The 17613-nt window shown below is 53.4% G+C and overlaps 6 protein-coding genes across 6 annotated transcripts; 3 read left to right on the top strand and 3 right to left on the bottom strand.

Moving 5' to 3' along the window:
* Window positions 1–324: 324 nt before the first annotated feature.
* On the top strand, window positions 325–2825 carry PG998_009816 (uncharacterized protein; the record flags this gene model as incomplete). The annotated part of the gene is made up of 2 exons (XM_066876632.1): window positions 325–953; window positions 1061–2825. The coding sequence occupies 2 exons, from the start codon at window positions 325–327 to the stop codon at window positions 2823–2825; spliced, it is 2394 nt and encodes a 797-aa protein (XP_066728788.1).
* Window positions 2826–3723: 898 nt separating this feature from the next.
* Window positions 3724–6279, bottom strand: PG998_009815 (uncharacterized protein; the record flags this gene model as incomplete). The annotated part of the gene is made up of 5 exons (XM_066876631.1): window positions 3724–4860; window positions 5011–5376; window positions 5487–5793; window positions 5860–6090; window positions 6245–6279. The coding sequence occupies 5 exons, from the start codon at window positions 6277–6279 to the stop codon at window positions 3724–3726; spliced, it is 2076 nt and encodes a 691-aa protein (XP_066728787.1).
* An 840-nt stretch (window positions 6280–7119) lies between these two features.
* On the bottom strand, window positions 7120–7962 carry PG998_009814 (mitochondrial 54S ribosomal protein uL16m; the record flags this gene model as incomplete). The annotated part of the gene is made up of 3 exons (XM_066876630.1): window positions 7120–7295; window positions 7351–7492; window positions 7555–7962. 3 exons carry the CDS (start codon window positions 7960–7962, stop codon window positions 7120–7122), a joined length of 726 nt encoding a protein of 241 aa, XP_066728786.1.
* A 430-nt stretch (window positions 7963–8392) lies between these two features.
* Window positions 8393–11701, top strand: PG998_009813 (Replication factor RFC1 C terminal domain-containing protein; the record flags this gene model as incomplete). The annotated part of the gene is made up of 6 exons (XM_066876629.1): window positions 8393–8501; window positions 8552–8600; window positions 8660–9387; window positions 9441–10001; window positions 10052–11306; window positions 11359–11701. The coding sequence occupies 6 exons, from the start codon at window positions 8393–8395 to the stop codon at window positions 11699–11701; spliced, it is 3045 nt and encodes a 1014-aa protein (XP_066728785.1).
* Window positions 11702–12205: 504 nt separating this feature from the next.
* PG998_009812 (uncharacterized protein) lies at window positions 12206–14416 on the top strand (the record flags this gene model as incomplete). The annotated part of the gene is made up of 4 exons (XM_066876628.1): window positions 12206–12481; window positions 12547–13017; window positions 13298–13720; window positions 14159–14416. The coding sequence occupies 4 exons, from the start codon at window positions 12206–12208 to the stop codon at window positions 14414–14416; spliced, it is 1428 nt and encodes a 475-aa protein (XP_066728784.1).
* Window positions 14417–16073: 1657 nt separating this feature from the next.
* PG998_009811 (Fum19p) lies at window positions 16074–17215 on the bottom strand (the record flags this gene model as incomplete). The annotated part of the gene is made up of 3 exons (XM_066876627.1): window positions 16074–16767; window positions 16840–17138; window positions 17192–17215. The coding sequence occupies 3 exons, from the start codon at window positions 17213–17215 to the stop codon at window positions 16074–16076; spliced, it is 1017 nt and encodes a 338-aa protein (XP_066728783.1).
* Between the last annotated feature and the right edge of the window lie 398 nt (window positions 17216–17613).

Here is a 17613-nt window from a genome sequence, read left to right as displayed (position 1 = left end):
GACGCCAGCGCGCATCCGCCATTGATGGATTGACCGAATCACTCACTCACTCACTCACTCACTCGGGAGCTTGGGCGACCTCAAGCTCAACTATTTCCTTCCCTCCCCATCCCCATCCCGGACCCGACTCTGAACAATCCACCCGTCAATGCTGCAACAAGGGATCCTTCGGCACCTCACGGTCCGATTAACATGAGGAAGATCACGTCTATGACGAATAGAGTCTACCTCCACGGGCTCCTAATACCCCCCGTGCATCAGCCCCCGACTACGCACTTACACCGACCCTAGCAGGAAGTAGGAAACCAGCTGTCAAGTTACATCATGTCGCCCGATAGCTCCAGCAACATCCGCGTCTTCATACACTGGAACGACCAGACCGTTTTCGCTGGCGAGGACATCAAGTGCAACATCACCTTCAAGAACGTCGCCCGGCCCATCCAGACCACGCACAACACCCCGCTCGATCGATCCCGACAACCTTCTCCCCTGCTCGGCACCCCGAGGAAGCCCAGTTCCAACAGCATTGGCCTCGCCCCTCCCACCCCGAACAGGGGACGAGGGCATCGCTCTACCCTCTCTCTCAATGTCCCGGCTAGCAGCGCCCGCTCCAGAAATGCCACCACCCAGTGGATCCCTCCGCAACCGCCGCCGACCACTCGACCGGGCCACACCCATCAGCGCTCGCTGTCCATCGTGTCCATAGGGTCCAACGCGACGGCCGAGGAACAATCCCAGCATAACAATGGCATCAAGGGCCCCCCGGCGCAGAGGCCGGCGCGCGGCCATGGGCGCTCCGCCAGTCTGCAGATCTCACCACTGGGCGGTGGAGGACCCGTTATGAACGGACCGCAGTCGGCCTTGCTGCCCTCTCGGCCATTTGGTGGTTCGCAGGCTTCGCCGTTGTTTAACAACAGCCAGTCGTTGCCGCCCTCCAGGCAAGGAATGGGGAGGTCCGCTACATCACCAAACACGCCGACCCTTGGTCAGCAGTCGCCAAGGCGCGGGCCAGGCCAGATGCCAGAATTCAAATTCCCAATGATCAGCTCACCGCTGTCAGGCCCGGGGAGACATCGCCGGGCACACAAGAGGATGGCTACCTTCTTACGCCGGTATCTACGGCAGGAACGACAGGAACTTCGGTGACTCTTCCCGTCCGTTCGAGGGACTCGATCCCCATCATTACGGAAAACTCAGTAGTAGCCCCGGCAGCACGCATACTGTCCACGACAAGTATGGCAGGCGGCACGCCTAGGAGCAGTGGCGAGTTCTACTCCATGAGCAACAACTCCAGCGAGACCCTGGCGTCCGAGTACGTCACACAACCTCTTCGAAACGGGGTGCGGCCGCCCCATTTCCGGCGAAGTTCAAACATGTCCATGCTGGGCCCAGCGAAACTGCCTGAAGCACTCATGATGGGATATGCGCAAGTCCAGGGCTCTTTTACGCTTGATGGGTCGCTTGTTGAACTTGCCCCCTTCGAGCAGGTGAAACGAAAGGCAGTTCTGGGAGGCTCGGGTGGAGGAGTTATTGGCATCGACACCCCAAAGAGAGACAGTGGCCTACTTAGAAGCTTTGGCTGGGGCTCATGGGGTAGCTCGATTGGCGAGCTACTCGGCGCAGGTGAACTCAGCAGCATGAAGGATATGCGCGGAGCAGCCAGCTCCAAGTCTATACCATTGCTATCAACACCGCAGACTATACTTTTCGTTGATCTGAACCTAGCCCCCGGTGAGAGCAGAACTTATGAGTACACTTTCAAGTTACCAAAGGGATTGCCACCCACACACCGCGGCAAAGCCATCAAAATCTCGTATTCCGTGGTGATCGGCACCCAGAGGCCGGGTGGAACCAGAGAGCAGCAAGTCAAATCCGTCGAGATACCGTTCCGGGTTCTCGGCAGTGTTAATAGCCATGGCGAAATACTAGGCCATGACTTGATGTCACCTTATATTCTCCTCCGAGACGCGGGCAGGTCGCGTTTGTTGGACAAGACAGCCAATGGCTTTGACTTGCCCAAGACGATCAAGATGCCGCAACCAAACTCCACCATGAATGGATTTCTTGGTTACGTTAATGAACTCCTAGACCACCCTCGAAACGGCATGGGCTTACTCTCTCCGACGGCTGGTGGGCCTTCCTCCAGACGTCCTTCGGCGTTTGAGGAGGCCGCAACTGCAAAGGAAGCGATCGATCTGGCCATCATGCGATCAAATCTCGCCTCGGAAAGCGGGCAAAGCAATAACCGCTTTGAGATTGCGCGCAATGGACAGCGTGTGGGTGTAGTCATGTTGGCGCGTCCTGCCTACAGACTAGGCGAGTCGGTCAGCATGGCCATCGACTTCAAAGGGGCCGAGACCCCTTGTTACGCTATTCATATGGCCCTCGAAACATCAGAACGCATTGATCCTAGCCTGGCGATCCGCAGCGAGGCCAGCGTTCACCGCGTAACTCGAAAGACCTTCGGTAGCGCGAGCGAGGCTACCCTATTTGCCCGGCGTATCGTCTTCAACCCCACGATTCCCATCAATGCCACCCCGGAGTTCGTTACCAGTGGCCTAAGCCTGGAGTGGAAGATCCGGATCGAGTTCGTCGTGCCCTCCTCGTTGGTTGAGGATGCTGAGGGCGAACGGAGGGCACAGGGGCCCCATCCACTATTGGAGGAAGTCGCGAGAGACGATCGCGGCGGCATGGTTCTCGTGGCGGCGGAGAATCTGGAGTGCGAAAGCTTCGAGGTTGCGGTACCCCTGAAAGTTTACGGTGCCGTTTGCGACGGACTCGAAAGGCTAGAACGGGACGAAGCCGCGGAAGGGCTCGCTGTATGAAGATATGCATGAGAAGGGGGGAGGGGGGAGGAGGGGAAACTTATTATCACGACAGTCGGATGAGTTCGGTTTTGTATAAACACCAGCGTTTCTTCTTTGGTGGCCAGGAAAAAGGGAAAATATTAGCCGCTGAACATTAACCAGGAATAGATGGGATGATGGATGATGCTCTGTATGTAGGTGTGTCATGGACACGCACATCATATATATTTTGGGTAACCAGGAAAAGCGATACTTGTGTGGCTAGACGGCTTCTACCAGCAAGATTCCTAGATAACGCGCGCGTGTCTGTCGAGTGCGAGACGATACACTACTACTACTGCACTGACAGGTTCTTGGCTTCGTGGTAGTGTATTAACACTACTTATAATACACATTAGCTGTCCAGCTTGTTCGCCCTGCGAGTAGTTCGTACAATATCATGCGTGCCCTGTCTCTCTTCTAGTTCTGCTTTAGCCCGTTAGAACGGGAATGGTATATCGAAACAACGACGCATGTTCGGGTCGACTTTCTGACATGGGAATCTAACATGATCCAACACAAAAACAAAACCGCCAAAGCCATCAAAGTGCTCTCCCCTGCTCATACAAAATCCGCAATTCTTCTTCCTCCCAAGCAAGAAGAAAATAGTAGTACAAAGGAACCAAAAAAACCCAACCCATGCAAACTCCTCTCGGCCCATGTGTCGTTGATGTATGCCATGCCCATTATGTTCAGTCGAGTCTACCAAGCGATAGAAAGACAGACATCCAATTACTTACGTCGCTCGTCTCTGATTTTGTCTAGACGTGCAATGAACGCCTCAGTGGTCTCCAAGATTCTCTCAACAGCCTGGTATTGGGCATCATCATCCTCGTCTTCTTCAGCTGGCAACTCTGAGTCGGCTTCATAGAAGCTATCAGGAAGTCCCTCCCCGGAGACCATTCGTCTCAGGAAAGTACTTATTCTTCGTGCGGGATGCGTCCATGATATAGCCGTTTTGGTTATGATTATTAGTGTCGTTGTTTTCGTCCTCTTCATCATCGTCGACGATCGCACATCCGTTACTATAGCTATAGCTGACGATCCTGCTGTTGCTTTGGCTGTCGCCGCGATAATATGTTTCCATAATATCAGCATATTGCGATTTGAGACGCGGCAACGGATCGTCTTCGAATTGGCCGCCGTTATGAGGGTGGGGATGTCCAAGGGGGATGGCGCCGGCTTGTATTAGTGGCGACTGTGAGACGTGTTGGTGCGGCGTCGGTTCGGCTCTGCTATGAAGGGCGGGTGGGTGGACGATACGGTTCGCTGTTACTAACAGTGGTGGTATGGTAGGGGGAATGTTGTCTCGGGCCTTGCTTCTCCCACCACTGCCGCTGCCACCGCTACAACGTCCCCCTTCGTGGGCATCCCGACCATTGATTTCGCTGTGATCGACCCTGTGTTGATGTGGCTGAGCCTGGTTCTTCTCACAGGATGGTGTTGCTGCAACGTTGTCTTGTTCTTCGTCTTCAAGATCGTCGTTTTCCATCAACTCGTGGTACACCTCCGCGGGGTTGTCCAGACCGGCTTCGCGGCAGAGATCAGCGATGTGCTTCTCCAGATTCGCGATTGTGTTTTCATTGGACTTTTTGCGCCTCTGTTCAATTCCCAGCGTGTTTTCGGCCCGGTGAAACTTGAACTGCACATCCTCCAGGTGGGCGGCAACATGTTTGTGAATCTGTTTCCGTCTTTTTCCTTCCGGGGTCTGTGAGTAGAGCTTCTGTTGCTGCAATTTCTCCTCCTCTTCCAGCCGTTTCCGTTGACGACGTCGGCTCTTGACAATGCCGACGGCCGCGGAGAGGCGTTCCCGCACTTCCCGCAGTTCTCGGATTTGCGCGGTCTGGTTTCGTAGGATATTCGTAAGGCCCTCGGCTTGCGCCTCGTGGGCGGCGATGGCGGCGTAGGCTTGATTGAAGTGTTTGTCTAAGTAGGCCTGTGGGGTTATAGATCCTGGTTTCTGGCCGTGAGGAGGTTGCGCGCTCGGCGAGTTAAGAATATCCGCTACCTCAGACTAAGGGGTGGTATACGTTAGCTTCTCCAAAATAACAATTGACAGTCTTATTCTCTTCTTTACTTTGCTAGGTCTGGAAAACGAGAGAATAGGGGGAGGGGCGATCAAGGGGCCAGGAGGTTGGGTTTAGGGATTGCTATGGCTACTCACATGACCATATTTTTCGATTTCGGCATCGGTCGTCGTCGGACTTGCTATGGGCGTGCTATCAACCCCGCCCGGCCCTTTGGGGCAGCGATAGCACAAGAGCCGGCGCAGCAACTTGCCGGCCATCGGGTCCATACGCGAGTAGCGCCCCTCGAAGGCCGCCGGGTCCTGACTACGAACAAAGTCGACTCCCTCGGGTACGTACAGCAGGGACGGGCTCGTGGGCACCTCGTAAGACGGGGATAGCTCGTAGCCCGTGCTGTCGTCAACCTGCCTCTCAATGTTCCAGCCAGCGGAGCGGAAGGGCCGCGGGACCGAGGGCGACGTGTCGCCTACCTCGGGGGTTGGGGGCCGGCGGCGCGGCTGCTTCTGTAAATATAGGAGAAAGCCTTTTTGTTAGTCCGTCTTGTATGAAGGAGAAGAAACGTCGATGGTTCGACCTTGACCGAAAGCCTCACACCGCTATGTTCGTTACGTACCGCGTCGATTGGCTCTTTAATGCTGTCACCGCTCCAGCGCTGGCAACCCTTGGACCATGCGAGGAAGGTACACGGCGAGATGCGTCCGTGGGGGACGGCACTATCTTCGTCGCTATCTTCGCTATCGCTATCGAACCCGCGCTTGTCACAACAGGCCGCCAGGGCGTGTAACGAGAAGTCGTGGTTTGGCGGGGCGCGGATGTGGTGGTCCGCCGTGACGGGACGGTCAATTTCAAACACGGCCTCTCGCGGGGAGTCGCCGGCGGCATTGCCCTCGGAAAGGGTCTCGTCCACTTTGTGGAGCATGCTAGGTCACGAGGTTGTTCGTATCAGTAAAGAAGGGAAGGGGCGGTATTGAGATCGTTTGACTTACTTAAGGATGTCCCTTTTGCTCCGACGAGCCTTCGTTGGTTTGCCGTTCCGGGAGCGGACGTCCTCGCGGAGGTGGATCCACTCGAATAGGGGGTCCTCTTGGGAATCCTTCGCTGCTGGACCCCTCATGCTATTGTAGGCCTGCAGCATAGTGTTGGATATGATGACAGGGCTGTCATTGTCACGCTCGACGGCGGAGCAGCCAGGGATTATATTATGGGTTACGCCTGAGCTTTTGTCAGCCTGGTACTCTTAGGAAGAAACATAGTTCGTAGTAGTTAATGTGGATATGGACATCCAGCTAGGTAGGGTGGCGAACTCGATTTTGGGACATCTTCTCTTGAAATCCCCGAACGGCTACATGCAGAACAAGACGAAGGACTTACCTTTGAGAACGTGGCGTGCAATCGGACTTGAACATGTGCCGGGAGGATGGTGTGCCGCCATCTTTTCCCCCCTGTTTATTGTCCGGGTTTGGACAGCGAGAGTGTATTCCCAGTGCGCTCGTAGCAATCCACAATAGGTAACGGATCTGACAAGAATATATGTAGAAGAACAAGAAAGATACTCTGAACAGAAGGAAGGGTAACAAGTTTCCCTCTCGGGTGTGGTTGGCGATGAACAGTTGGTGTGTGATACCCATTGGCGTACACCCAACAAGTGTTGCAATAACCAAGAAGAAGATGAAGGATTGGACGAAATTCGTCTGCTGTCGTCTTTTGAATGACTTGCACAGTTTAGTTTTGACAAAAATCCAAGTGTCGTCGAAGGTGGAAAGATGGGGGATATTGACCAAGAAAAGGAAAACAAGAAAAAACACAAGAAAAGCTGGCGTGTGGATGGGTCGTCGATCGACGAGTGTACAGAAGGACGGCGTTGGGGAAGACACCACAACCACAACCACAGCTACAGGCTCATCGAGTGCTGAACATTTGTAGGCGATTCCACAGCTAGAATCTTGATATCTTGACACCACCAATGCACATGGCAGCAAGCTCACGCTGAAGCCACCCCTCTAGCAAGTCGTCGTCAAAAATTACCACCCACCTACCAGAAATTTGCTGTACACATCCCCTCCAATGATATTCAAGACGACCTTAGATGTAGCAATCTTGACCACCACAGCTTGGACGTTCCTAGCCAAGGGAACTGGCAGAAATGTAATCTTATATCTCAATGTATGATCATTCGGTCTCTGTATTTAAGGTGAATGTACATACGGTATTTGATACATATACTACACAGCCCTGTCTTCCTGTTTTCAAGGGTTGTCGAGCGGCTGCTGTGCGGCCTTCGCTGAGGGAGCTGGCGTTGCGGGCACGATTGTTTCTGCGGCCACTTTTCTCCGTGGTCGCTTCAGCTCCTCCAGAGTAACCCCATCTAGCTTGGTGATGCCTACCACAGGCGGCTCACCCTTCTTGACAAACTCCCATTGACCTTGAAGGCCTAATTAGCTTGATACCGCTGCCTCGGAAACATGTGATTGACTTACCAGGGAGCTTGTGGCCTGCCAATCTGAAAGCGTCTCGAGCAACCTGCTCGTGGAGCATGCCCTTCAGCTCCAGCACGATCTGGTTAACTGCAATTCTCGCAGCCCAGTGGTCGAAGCCACCCTTTCCCTTACCCATACGCATCTACCCCAGCTGTTAGCGAAACAGTTCTTACTCTCCACGCCCTCTCTGGTAGGGGAACATACCTCGTTACCACTTGTAAAGACACCGATGTTGCAGCACACTCTCTTGTACAGCCGGTACTTCTCTCCACGCAAGCGCAGCTTGATCGCATCCTCGGCAATCTTCAGGTTCTTTGCGCTCACCCTCCGTTGGTGATCCACCATGCGCAGGCCGTAATCGCCCCAAGCGACCGTGGTGCCCTTGGTAGAACCACCCGTGGCCACGCGGGCCCGTCCCTTCATCATCTTCTTCGTCCGCTTGAGACTCGGCTCGAGCCAATTGCCCTCTCGGGGGGCTGTGGTGGAGAAGGTTCGCTGGGACGCAATTGCCAGGGCAGCAGCCGGGCCCAGGGAGGGCCTCGTCGCGGAAGACGCTGCTATTGAAAGGCCCTTCATAGCGCCTACGAGGCTCAAGGTGTTGCTGGGCCTCATCTTGGCAGATTGTGCGTCGTGGGTTGACGGTCGGATTCGAATGGGCTGCTCGTTTGGCCTAGAAATTTTGTCGACGTTCAACAGCTATGCTCCGATCGCACGTACCCAAGTACCTATTCGGCTCATCCGACCCGCTTTTAATCGATCGCGAGGGGCAGGGGTGGTTTGGTGGGTGGTGCCTTCCTTACCAGACTGGACGCTACTGGCTGGCGACTGGAGCCTGCGTCTGCCTGCTTAAGTGCGACGCGCTTGACCAGAATCCCATTCTGAGCGCGTCTCAATTTAGTCCCAAGGTATTAATCTACTTTCAGCATCAAGAATTGACGACCTTTGTGCCTTTTGCTGGCCACTTGGTCGACACAGCTTCGGTTGTTCTTTTATTGAATTTTGCAAAGACTGCTACTCACGAAATCAAAGATAGCAGGCGAGAATGTCCGACATTCGCTCTTTCTTTGGCCCCAAGGGCGGCGCCGCACCGAAGCCTGCCCCAAAGCCTGCCCCAAAGAAGGCCGAGGAGGATACCTCGAAACGACGAGGCAGTGAGTTTACAGAGGTCTCGAAATTCTGCCCTTGCTAATATGTTTTGCAGAGGCTCGCAAGGTTGTTGAAGAAGACAGCGACGATGAAGTGATCCCTGAGTAAGCCTGCTCAATTGGTGTGTGCGTCATTGATCCTAAAGCTAAATTACTTGCAACAGACCGAAAAAGCCCGTCACTCGATCCACGCCGAGGAAGAAGGCGGCGGAGAAGGAAGTCAAGGGCACTGAGACCACAGCCAGCGAGTACTTTGCGTCTAGCAAGTCCAAACCCAAGCCTGCCGCAAAGGTCGAGGCAAAGCCCGCCCCTGAGAAGAAAACCGAGGTTCGAGCGAGCCCAAGGACCAAGAAGCCAGCTGCAAGCGTCAAGGAGGAGCCTGCACCAGCCAAAAAGACACGCGGTGCAACCTTTAAGCGATATGACATGGATGATGACGAGGACGCTTTTATGGACGACGATGACGGTGAGGGTGGAGACGATATCTTTGCTGCCGACGCCAAGGGTCGTAACAAGAGGAAGAACGATGACTACGTGGAGGAAGAGAGCGAGGAAGAGTTTCTTCCTAAGTCCAAACGACTGGCATCCCGTACCAAACGCGAAGCAGACGACGAAGATGATAAGCCTATCGTCACCAAGTCAACAAAAGCCGCTGCCACCAGCAAAAAAAGAAAGACGCCAGAGGCTGAATCTGAGGAAGAAGAAGAAGAGCCTGCTTCAAAGAAGCCGGCCCCGAAGAAGCCGAGAGCGCCTAGAGCCAAGAAGGAACCCGAGCCCGAAAACACAACTATCCAAGCTATTCTTGACGACATTCCCACCGTTAGGCCTCCATCACCGCCGCCAAAGGATCCGAATGTCAAGTTTGATTGGAGGAAAGCTCAAGCTGGTGCCGGTAACTCTGGCCCTCCCCTAATCCCACTGACGATGTGCCTGAAGGCGAAGAAGATTGTCTCACCGGATTAACCTTTGTTTTCACTGGCCAATTGACTGGCATCGCTCGCGAGGAAGCCCAGGAGTTAGTGAAGCGCTACGGTGGGAAGGTGACTGGTCAGCCAAGCAGTAAGACGAGCTACGTCGTGCTTGGTGCTGACGCAGGACCAAGTAAGCTTGCCAAGATCAAGGCCAACGGCATCAAGACAATCGATGAAAATGGTCTCTTCGAGTTAATCCGCCGCTTGCCTGCTGGCGGTGGTTCAGGGAAGGGCGCGGAGAAGGTCCGAGAGAAGCGGCAGAAGGAGGAAGAAAAGATCAAACAACAAGCAGCTGAGATGGAACGCGAGGAGAAGGCTCGTAAGCTCGAGGCAGAAAAGGCTCGCAAAGTGGCCGCTGCTCGTGGTGTGACGGGCCCAGCTCCAGCGGCAACTGCCCCATCCGCTCAACTCTGGACTTCGAAATATGCGCCAACACAGCCTCAACATATTTGCGGCAACAAAACAGCCGTCGAGAAAATTCAGAAGTGGCTGAAAGGTTGGGCCACGTCCCGCAAGTACGACTTCCAGAAGCGAGGTGCAGATGGTTTGGGGGATATCGAGCTGTCATTCTGTCTGGCCCTCCAGGCATCGGCAAAACCACTGCAGCCCACCTTGCAGCCAAACTCGAAGGCTTCGATGTTCTGGAACAGAATGCGAGTGACACCAGAAGCAAGAAGCTTGTCGAGTCAGGGGTGAGCGAGGTTATGAACAACACCTCGCTGTCGGGATACTTTGCCGGCGATGGCAAGAAGGTTGACAAACAGAAGAAGAACACGGTGCTGATCATGGATGAGGTTGATGGTATGTCGGCGGGTGACCGTGGTGGTGTCGGTGCCCTAGCCAAATTCTGCAAAAAGACCGATGTCCCGATGATTTTGATCTGCAATGAGCGAAGGCTGCCGAAGATGAAGCCCTTCGACTTCGTTGCGATGGACATCCCGTTCCGTAGACCCACGATTGAGCAGATTCGGTCGCGGATGATGACCGTCAGCCACCGTGAAGGGTTGAAACTGACCCCACAAGTACTCGATGCACTTATTGAAGGCAGCAACAGGGACATTCGACAGATTATCAACATGATGTCCACCATCAAGCTGGATCAAACCTCCATGGATTTCGACCAGAGTAAAGACATGTCGAAGGCTTGGGAGAAATCTGTTGTCCTAAAGCCCTGGGATATCTGTCAGAAAATGCTTGGAGGGGGTCTCTTCTCACCAGCCAGCAAGGCCACCCTTAATGACAAGATCCAGCTTTACTTCAACGACCACGAGTTTAGTTATCTGATGATTCAGGAGAATTATCTCAGATCAAAGCCAGCTTTGCTGGGCGGCGGCCACAAGCGAGAACAAGATTTGAAGGCCTTGGAGCTTATGGACAAAGCTGCCGAGAGCATTAGCGACGGTGACTTGGTCGACCGCATGATTCATGGGCCACAACAGCACTGGAGTTTGATGCCTACTCACGCCGTTTTCAGTACAGTGCGCCCTGCGAGCTTTGTTGCTGGATCACTTATGGGCTCTACATTCACCTCATGGCTTGGAAACAACAGCAAGTACGGCAAACTCGGCAGGTATACTCGCGAGGTCCATTCGCATATGCGTCTCAGGTCCTCGGGAGATGCCAATGAGATCCGACAACAGTATCTTCCGGTCCTGTGGACGCAGATTGTCAAGCGCCTTCAAGATGAAGGAAAGGAGGCCGCCGACGAGGTGATCGACCTTATGGATAGTTACTTCCTCACTAGAGAAGATTTTGATTCCATCAAGGAGCTTGGAGTTGGACCGCAGGATGAGAGTCACGTCAACATCGACACACAAGCCAAGTCCACTTTCACTCGACTGTAAGTCACCCTCAGACAATCTATGCGAATTTTGCACTAACTCCAGTTGTAGGTACAACTCACGATCGCACCCAGTCCCCTTCATGAAAGCCAGTAGTGTAGCTGAGCCGAAGAAGATAGCGAAGGACGTACCAGACCTAGAAGAGGCCATCGAAGAGGAAGATGAAGGGGACGCTGCTGAGCCGGCTGAAGCTAATGATGATGAGGGTGACATTACGAAGGACAAATACATCAAACAGCCCAAGGCGAAAGCCAAGCGCCCCCCAAGAAAGCAGCCAAAGCAGCAAAGGACGACGATGACGATGAAGACGCAAAGCCGGCAAAAGGGAAGGGTCGAGCCAAGGCAAGTGCCTCCAAGAGCAAGGCAAAGAAATGAGGTGTCATGGTATTGGTAGATTTAGCATTGTATGATGTGAGGATGTTGCGCTGTATTCCTAGAGCAAACGCCAAAGCAGGCGGGCTGGTGTGAGATTGCGTGCAAAAGGGGCAAGAGATCCCCCTAGTCACACCAGACCCGAGATTTAATTTCCGTCTTTTACAGACAGCATTTAATACAGACGAAGAGCAATGTTGCAGTGTCATCAGCATCTAAATTGTATTGTTTATGTATTGGCTAGCACCTATCGGAACGGCATGAGGACATAGGCTCGAGTTGTGTTAGCATCCAGCCTTTTTAAGACGGAAGTCACGACGGGATGGGCCCACCCACCAAATGCACCTGCCACCCACAGTGAGTGTGCCTTCTCGTCTCATAAAGATGAAGAACAGGGAAGTTTAATCTGATTCAGCTTCTGAAAAGTTGCCCATCGAACTGGAATTGTCTCACCGTCCCGCAGGACCGCAGAGAGTCGCCGCCGCCGCCTTTGTACAGCAAGCATACCCCTTTGTGCCCGTTTGCCATGGCTGAGCCCCATGTTCTTGATGAATTCGTACTCTCTATTCCACCTGATGGACTGTCGCTATCTGTGACCTCTTATCTCTTTCTTGCTGACACATTCGAACCTGAAGTCGACCTCCTGGGTATTTATGAGAATGTAAAGCTAGGGCAGTTATGGATCCTTCCGTCTACGGTCAACCTCCAGATAGTTATTCGTATAGAGGGCGCAACACTAGTTGAGCATGGCTCATGCGACAATATCCTCGAATTTCTTGCCGATGAGATATGCCATTCGCCGGTTAGCTGAGCTCGGAACCTTTCTTTGTTACTGCACCTTGGCATTTTATCGCTGACTGAATCAAGCTGTGGAATTCTCTCGGGCTGTCTGCAGTGTGTACAGGAATCTCCTACGAGACTACTGATGACGAACCCACGAACATCTACCTTGAAGTAGATCATCCCGACAAAGCTGCATCCTTGTTATCACCCCCTGGGGCAGTTACAACTTCCATAGAGGGTGTCGTCTGTCATCTAGACTACCGGCCCGTCGTCTACGGCCACCAGCATCGTCAACCACAATCCATATCCGATCAGACGGGCAGCCATGATGGCGCCTTAGTGCAATTCGAAGGTTGCCCAGAGGATGCAGCTATTGGGCATGAGATCGACGAAGTGGGCCACCGTCGCCGCACAGGTACTGCCCGGTTGACGGTTGCAGCGCTGTACAGGATGATAGGCATCAGGCCTAAATTCTTTGGCGTCCAGGGAATAACCCCGGCATCGCCTACGCTTCTCGATGTGGCACCGGCGATGTGGAACGCACACTATATGCAGGTTAGTCGACTGGTATGATGACGAGCAGGCATTTGCTTACCTGTGGTATATACAGTTGACTCGGCTTCACTCCAGGCAGTTACCTGTGATTTCTAACATCATTAGAAGCGCTGCTACATGGCGACCAACTATGCAAGAAAAGATCGCGAACCTTTCCAACGGGGATGATAGTAAGCTACCCTCCTGTGACGAAACGGACACAGGTCTACAGCATAATCCATGTGACAAACATCTCTGGGCACTGTTGAGATCAAGATTGAGTAACAAAATCCAAATCCAGGCTGCGGCCAAAAAGGCCCACAACGCCTCAGGGGTCAATACCGATGATTTAGAGCCCCAACGCTTTTCGGACGATGCCTTGGCAATGTTACTTGAGGATGACGGGGGTGAGTCAGTCGACTGTGAATACGATGATGGAGGATGCGATGAAAGCCAGCTACCCGAGCACTGGTCGTTTGAGAACATGAGAAATCACGGCCTAGTTGGAGCGGATATCGATTGTCGTTCAGTATTCGCTGGTCGCAGTACGTACGAAGACGAATATGCTGACGGGGAGGATGATACCCATGGGGCGGGAAATGAGTCCATGTCCCCGTTTTCACGAGGGCCCTGCAATGTTTGGGATTATGGCGATATCAACCCGGGGCGCCCATACCCAGATGGACAGCATCTGCAGTCGGACTACTTCAACCGAGGTCAAGATGTAAATATGGAGGGTTATACTGGTTCATATTGAGAATCTCATATATACGAGAAGTTTTGTGACGTATTATAAGTACCAGAAGCAGCCCGCCAGCAAAGCCGCTTCGAAACGGCCAGAAAACCCGTTTGACAAGCCAAAATCTCCAGCTTCCGCGACCCAGGCAATGGGCCTTATCACCCATTACATGGACCAAATATAGTTGAAAGCCATGTTGTCTGAATTTGATGACCAGAGTGTGTGACCCAGAGGCATCCTCCAAAGAGAGCTCGGGCTAGTTGCTAGCGAGAAGAGCCCAAATCGCACCGCGCTACGATCCCGTCTAGCGCCGAGAGAAGCAAAGCTAGGTTCAGCGGCTTCTTATTTCTTAGCTGGCGGCTTCTTTTCCTTCTTCTTCAGTTGTTCCGGCTTCAGCGTCGCATGATGGATGTACCAGAGTAGTGTACATTCGAGAATGATGGCCACGAGAGCGATCAACAGGATGGTGAAGAGGATGGGCTGATCGTTCAAGACAGCAACGGCTTCTGGGGTGGCGCCGATCTTGAGAAACCAGTCGAATTGTCCGGGAGCCATGGTGACGGTATATTAGATGCGGATGCGGATGTATGCGACGTTCCTGACGTTCTTTGGCCGAGCGGTTGGAAGGAAATGGGTATCAAGGCGTCGGAGGCTCGAACAGGCGAAGAGAAAGGACGGTAAAACTCGAAAATGAACGGATATAGTGCACCAGTCACAAGCAAAAAGAAGATAGGTTTTACGGGCGAGAAACAATGTTAAAGGGAAGGAGGGTGGGAAAAGTACGGCACCTGCAGAGAGAATGAGGAACATCAATCAGACCAACTTGAGGCTCCGGCATCAGAAACGGCAAGCCAGGGACAACTAAGCCAGGTTCGGTATCAGGCCGACAAATCGTGGACCACGATCCTGGCGGAACTCCTGTTTCAAGACTGCAGCAGAGTTGGGTGCAACTGCGCCGGGCTGCTGATTGGCTGGCTCGACCAAAGTAATGGTTCGACGAACAGGCGCATAGTGGGCTTTGCACGTACGCACAGATGAGCCGCCTTCCGTCCCGTGGGAAGGTAACGCCATGGATGGCGCCTCGAGAGCTCGATGAAGCAATCGACGGACGGGGCCGGCATTGTCTGTTGGCCGAGATGCAAAAGGCCAATTGCCAATCCGGCACTGATATGACCTACCGACAAGATAGCGATACATAGGTGATGCACATACATATGCAGGTGATGGATGTCCCTTGTCCTCAGGCTTTTAGGTCAGCTTAGGTTAGGAGTTTGACACTGGCATGGGCCCCGTACCGATAAGGTATGGCGCACCCGCCGCTTTTTGCCCAGGCTAGACTCAGCCAGTGTCATGTGACTGAGAATTACGGACATCTGAATATTATGCAGATGTACATAATTCATTGACTAACCTGCTAACCTCCTCAACTAAATTTTGATACAGAATAACTCCAAAACCACATTCCCGTCGACACCAACCCACAAGCCCACAGAGTACGAATCCCCCAACTTTTCCACCCGGCCCGAACCTGGGCAGGATAGGTGCCTCGGCAGGGTTGTAGCTCGTACCAAGTGCTCTAGCAAGTGCTGAGCATGCATCATGCACCATCTTCCCCCCATTCCTGTGAGTTCTTAAGGAAGGAAACGTTGAACAAGTCAGCTGGCGGAGAGAGGGCAATGTATCTTAGTACTTACCCAGCCATCACCAAGAGGCTATGATTTCCGCCCCGGTAAACAACGAGGTCGGTGGGAACCCCGGCAGCGCGGAGGCCGTCGGCGTATCGCCGCGCCTCGGGGGCCAGAAGGTCGCATTCGCCGGTGCGTTGGGGGCCCGGGGTTTTCGCGGTCCGCAAGCTTCAGAGACAGGATGGCGGCTAGGCATGCGCCGCTGTTTCCCAAAGGCATGCGACAGGCGCCTGGGGGTTAGCGTGGTCGAGGTAAATCGTAGGGGGAGAGGTACGGTTTGGATAGAACCGAGAGCTACCACCACCACTTTCTCGGTGAAATATACTATTTCACTTGGATGCTAACCTTAGCTTATGACTGCATGCCGCTTCTGCTTCTTTATTGACTGACAGTGCAGCACCAATCGTGACGTTACGTTGGTTACATATCTTCGCCCCCACCAGTAGGGAGTTCGTAGGATATTGCACACCTGGCTATACGATTTCCTCTTCTACTACCCACCGATATCTTCGAAGGCCTTCTAAAAAGGAAACACGAGAATACAACTTGTTCAATTCAATTAATACATTTTTCTTATTCACCCAGTGTATCTGACAAAAGACGCCCTTCCTCGTCATTTGCCAAAGCTTCAACGGTCGGATTGCTAAGCCACATCAATTACCCATGGCGCGCCATAAGTTGCCAAATCGTGTATTTGCCTCCAATGCTAGTTGTCGCGGGTTGCCGACCTCGACGATGCTGCCCTTGTCCATAACCGCGACTTTGTCGTAGTCAATCACCATATCAAGTCGATGGCTGACCGCGATGGTGCACCCTTCAAAGTCGACTGACGAATATACCTCGTCTAGCAGCAGCACCCCGCCGGGCGAGCCGCGCATCCGGCGGCGGAGAACGGTGCGCGCGAGCGAAAAGAGCTGCCGCTGGCCCTGGGAGAGCGATCTTGAACTCAAACCCGCCTCGAGCCCGCCGTGCTGCTGCCCTGAGACGAGGGCCCGCAGGCCTACAACCTCGAGTACTCGACGGCACTTCTCAGGGCTGGCGAGGCCCGTGTGATCGAGGTTCTGTCGGAAGGACGAGCCGTCGGGTAGGAAGATGGCGTCCTGCGGTAGGGCGATTAGGCGGCTGCGTAGGGCAGGGGGGTCGATCCGGTCGAGGGACAAGCCGCCTACCGAGACGTGTGATGTTTGCCCATAGGCGACCGGGTCCAGCAGCTTGAGGAGAAGGGAAATAACGCTCAACTTGTCGTTACCGGTGCGTCCGCATATGGCAACCTTCTCCACGGATGCTATGGACAGGGTGATGTCCTGCAAAGCCAGGTTGCGTTTTTTGTCGGTTGTATCAGCACTGCTAATTTATGACGAGTTAGTTTCACGACAGACAGACTCCCCAACAAGATCGTGACAAAAGAAGCACACATACTCGTAGTTTGCCGAGACGTGCTTCAGCTCGACTGTTCCACTGGTAGGCCATTCAAAGGGGGGGGTCACATCCTCTCCGGGGCGGTGTTCTGGTGACACCATCTCGTTAAACGTCTTGAGTCTTCCCACTGCTGCGATGGAGGTCTCCAGCTTGGTCCAGTTCATGACGATACCGGAGAGAATGTCGCCAAAACTCATGAGTGTCACCAGCGAGGCTCCTGTAAAGCCCTCTAGGGTTCTCGGCCGCAATGCCAGGGCGACAAGTACTACTGCCATGACCATAACAATGAGATTGAGTACCTGCATCCAGCCAGTACACCATCACGGAATACGCACTAGAAGCTGGGACCTACCAAGGCCAGCCATTGCTGGACCATTATGAGGAGGTAGGCTGGTCGCTGTGACGTATTAAGAAAGCCAAGGTTTCTACGTCGGTTCTATAAGACGGAACCGAAAGCTCGAATTGTTACAATGCCATTGGTAGTATCGAGGAAGTGCGTGCTAGAAGAATGAGATCGTGAATGGGTGCGCAAACAACGGAGATGTCAAGCAGTGGACTTACTAGAGGGGGCTTTTTGCTTCAAGGTCCAGAATCCGTAGCTGCCCCGAGGTGCGAAGATAGAACCGCTGTAATGTGCACATCAGGGTCATTAAAAAGGGATAGCTGATTGCAATATAGGGTGAGGAGGTGGCTATGACCGCCGCTTGGCCAATAGCGACAAAGCTATTGTAGAGGGTGTTGAGGGCCTTCGGTAGCTCCGTGTCTATAAGATTC

Source organism: Apiospora kogelbergensis, assembly GCF_038363985.1.
Source record: "Apiospora kogelbergensis strain CBS 113332 chromosome Unknown utg000006l_segment0_segment0, whole genome shotgun sequence".
In the NCBI taxonomy this organism is placed as follows: domain Eukaryota; kingdom Fungi; phylum Ascomycota; class Sordariomycetes; order Amphisphaeriales; family Apiosporaceae; genus Apiospora; species Apiospora kogelbergensis.
Note: the sequence above shows the minus strand (reverse complement) of the source record. Positions and strands in the feature narration are given on the sequence as shown.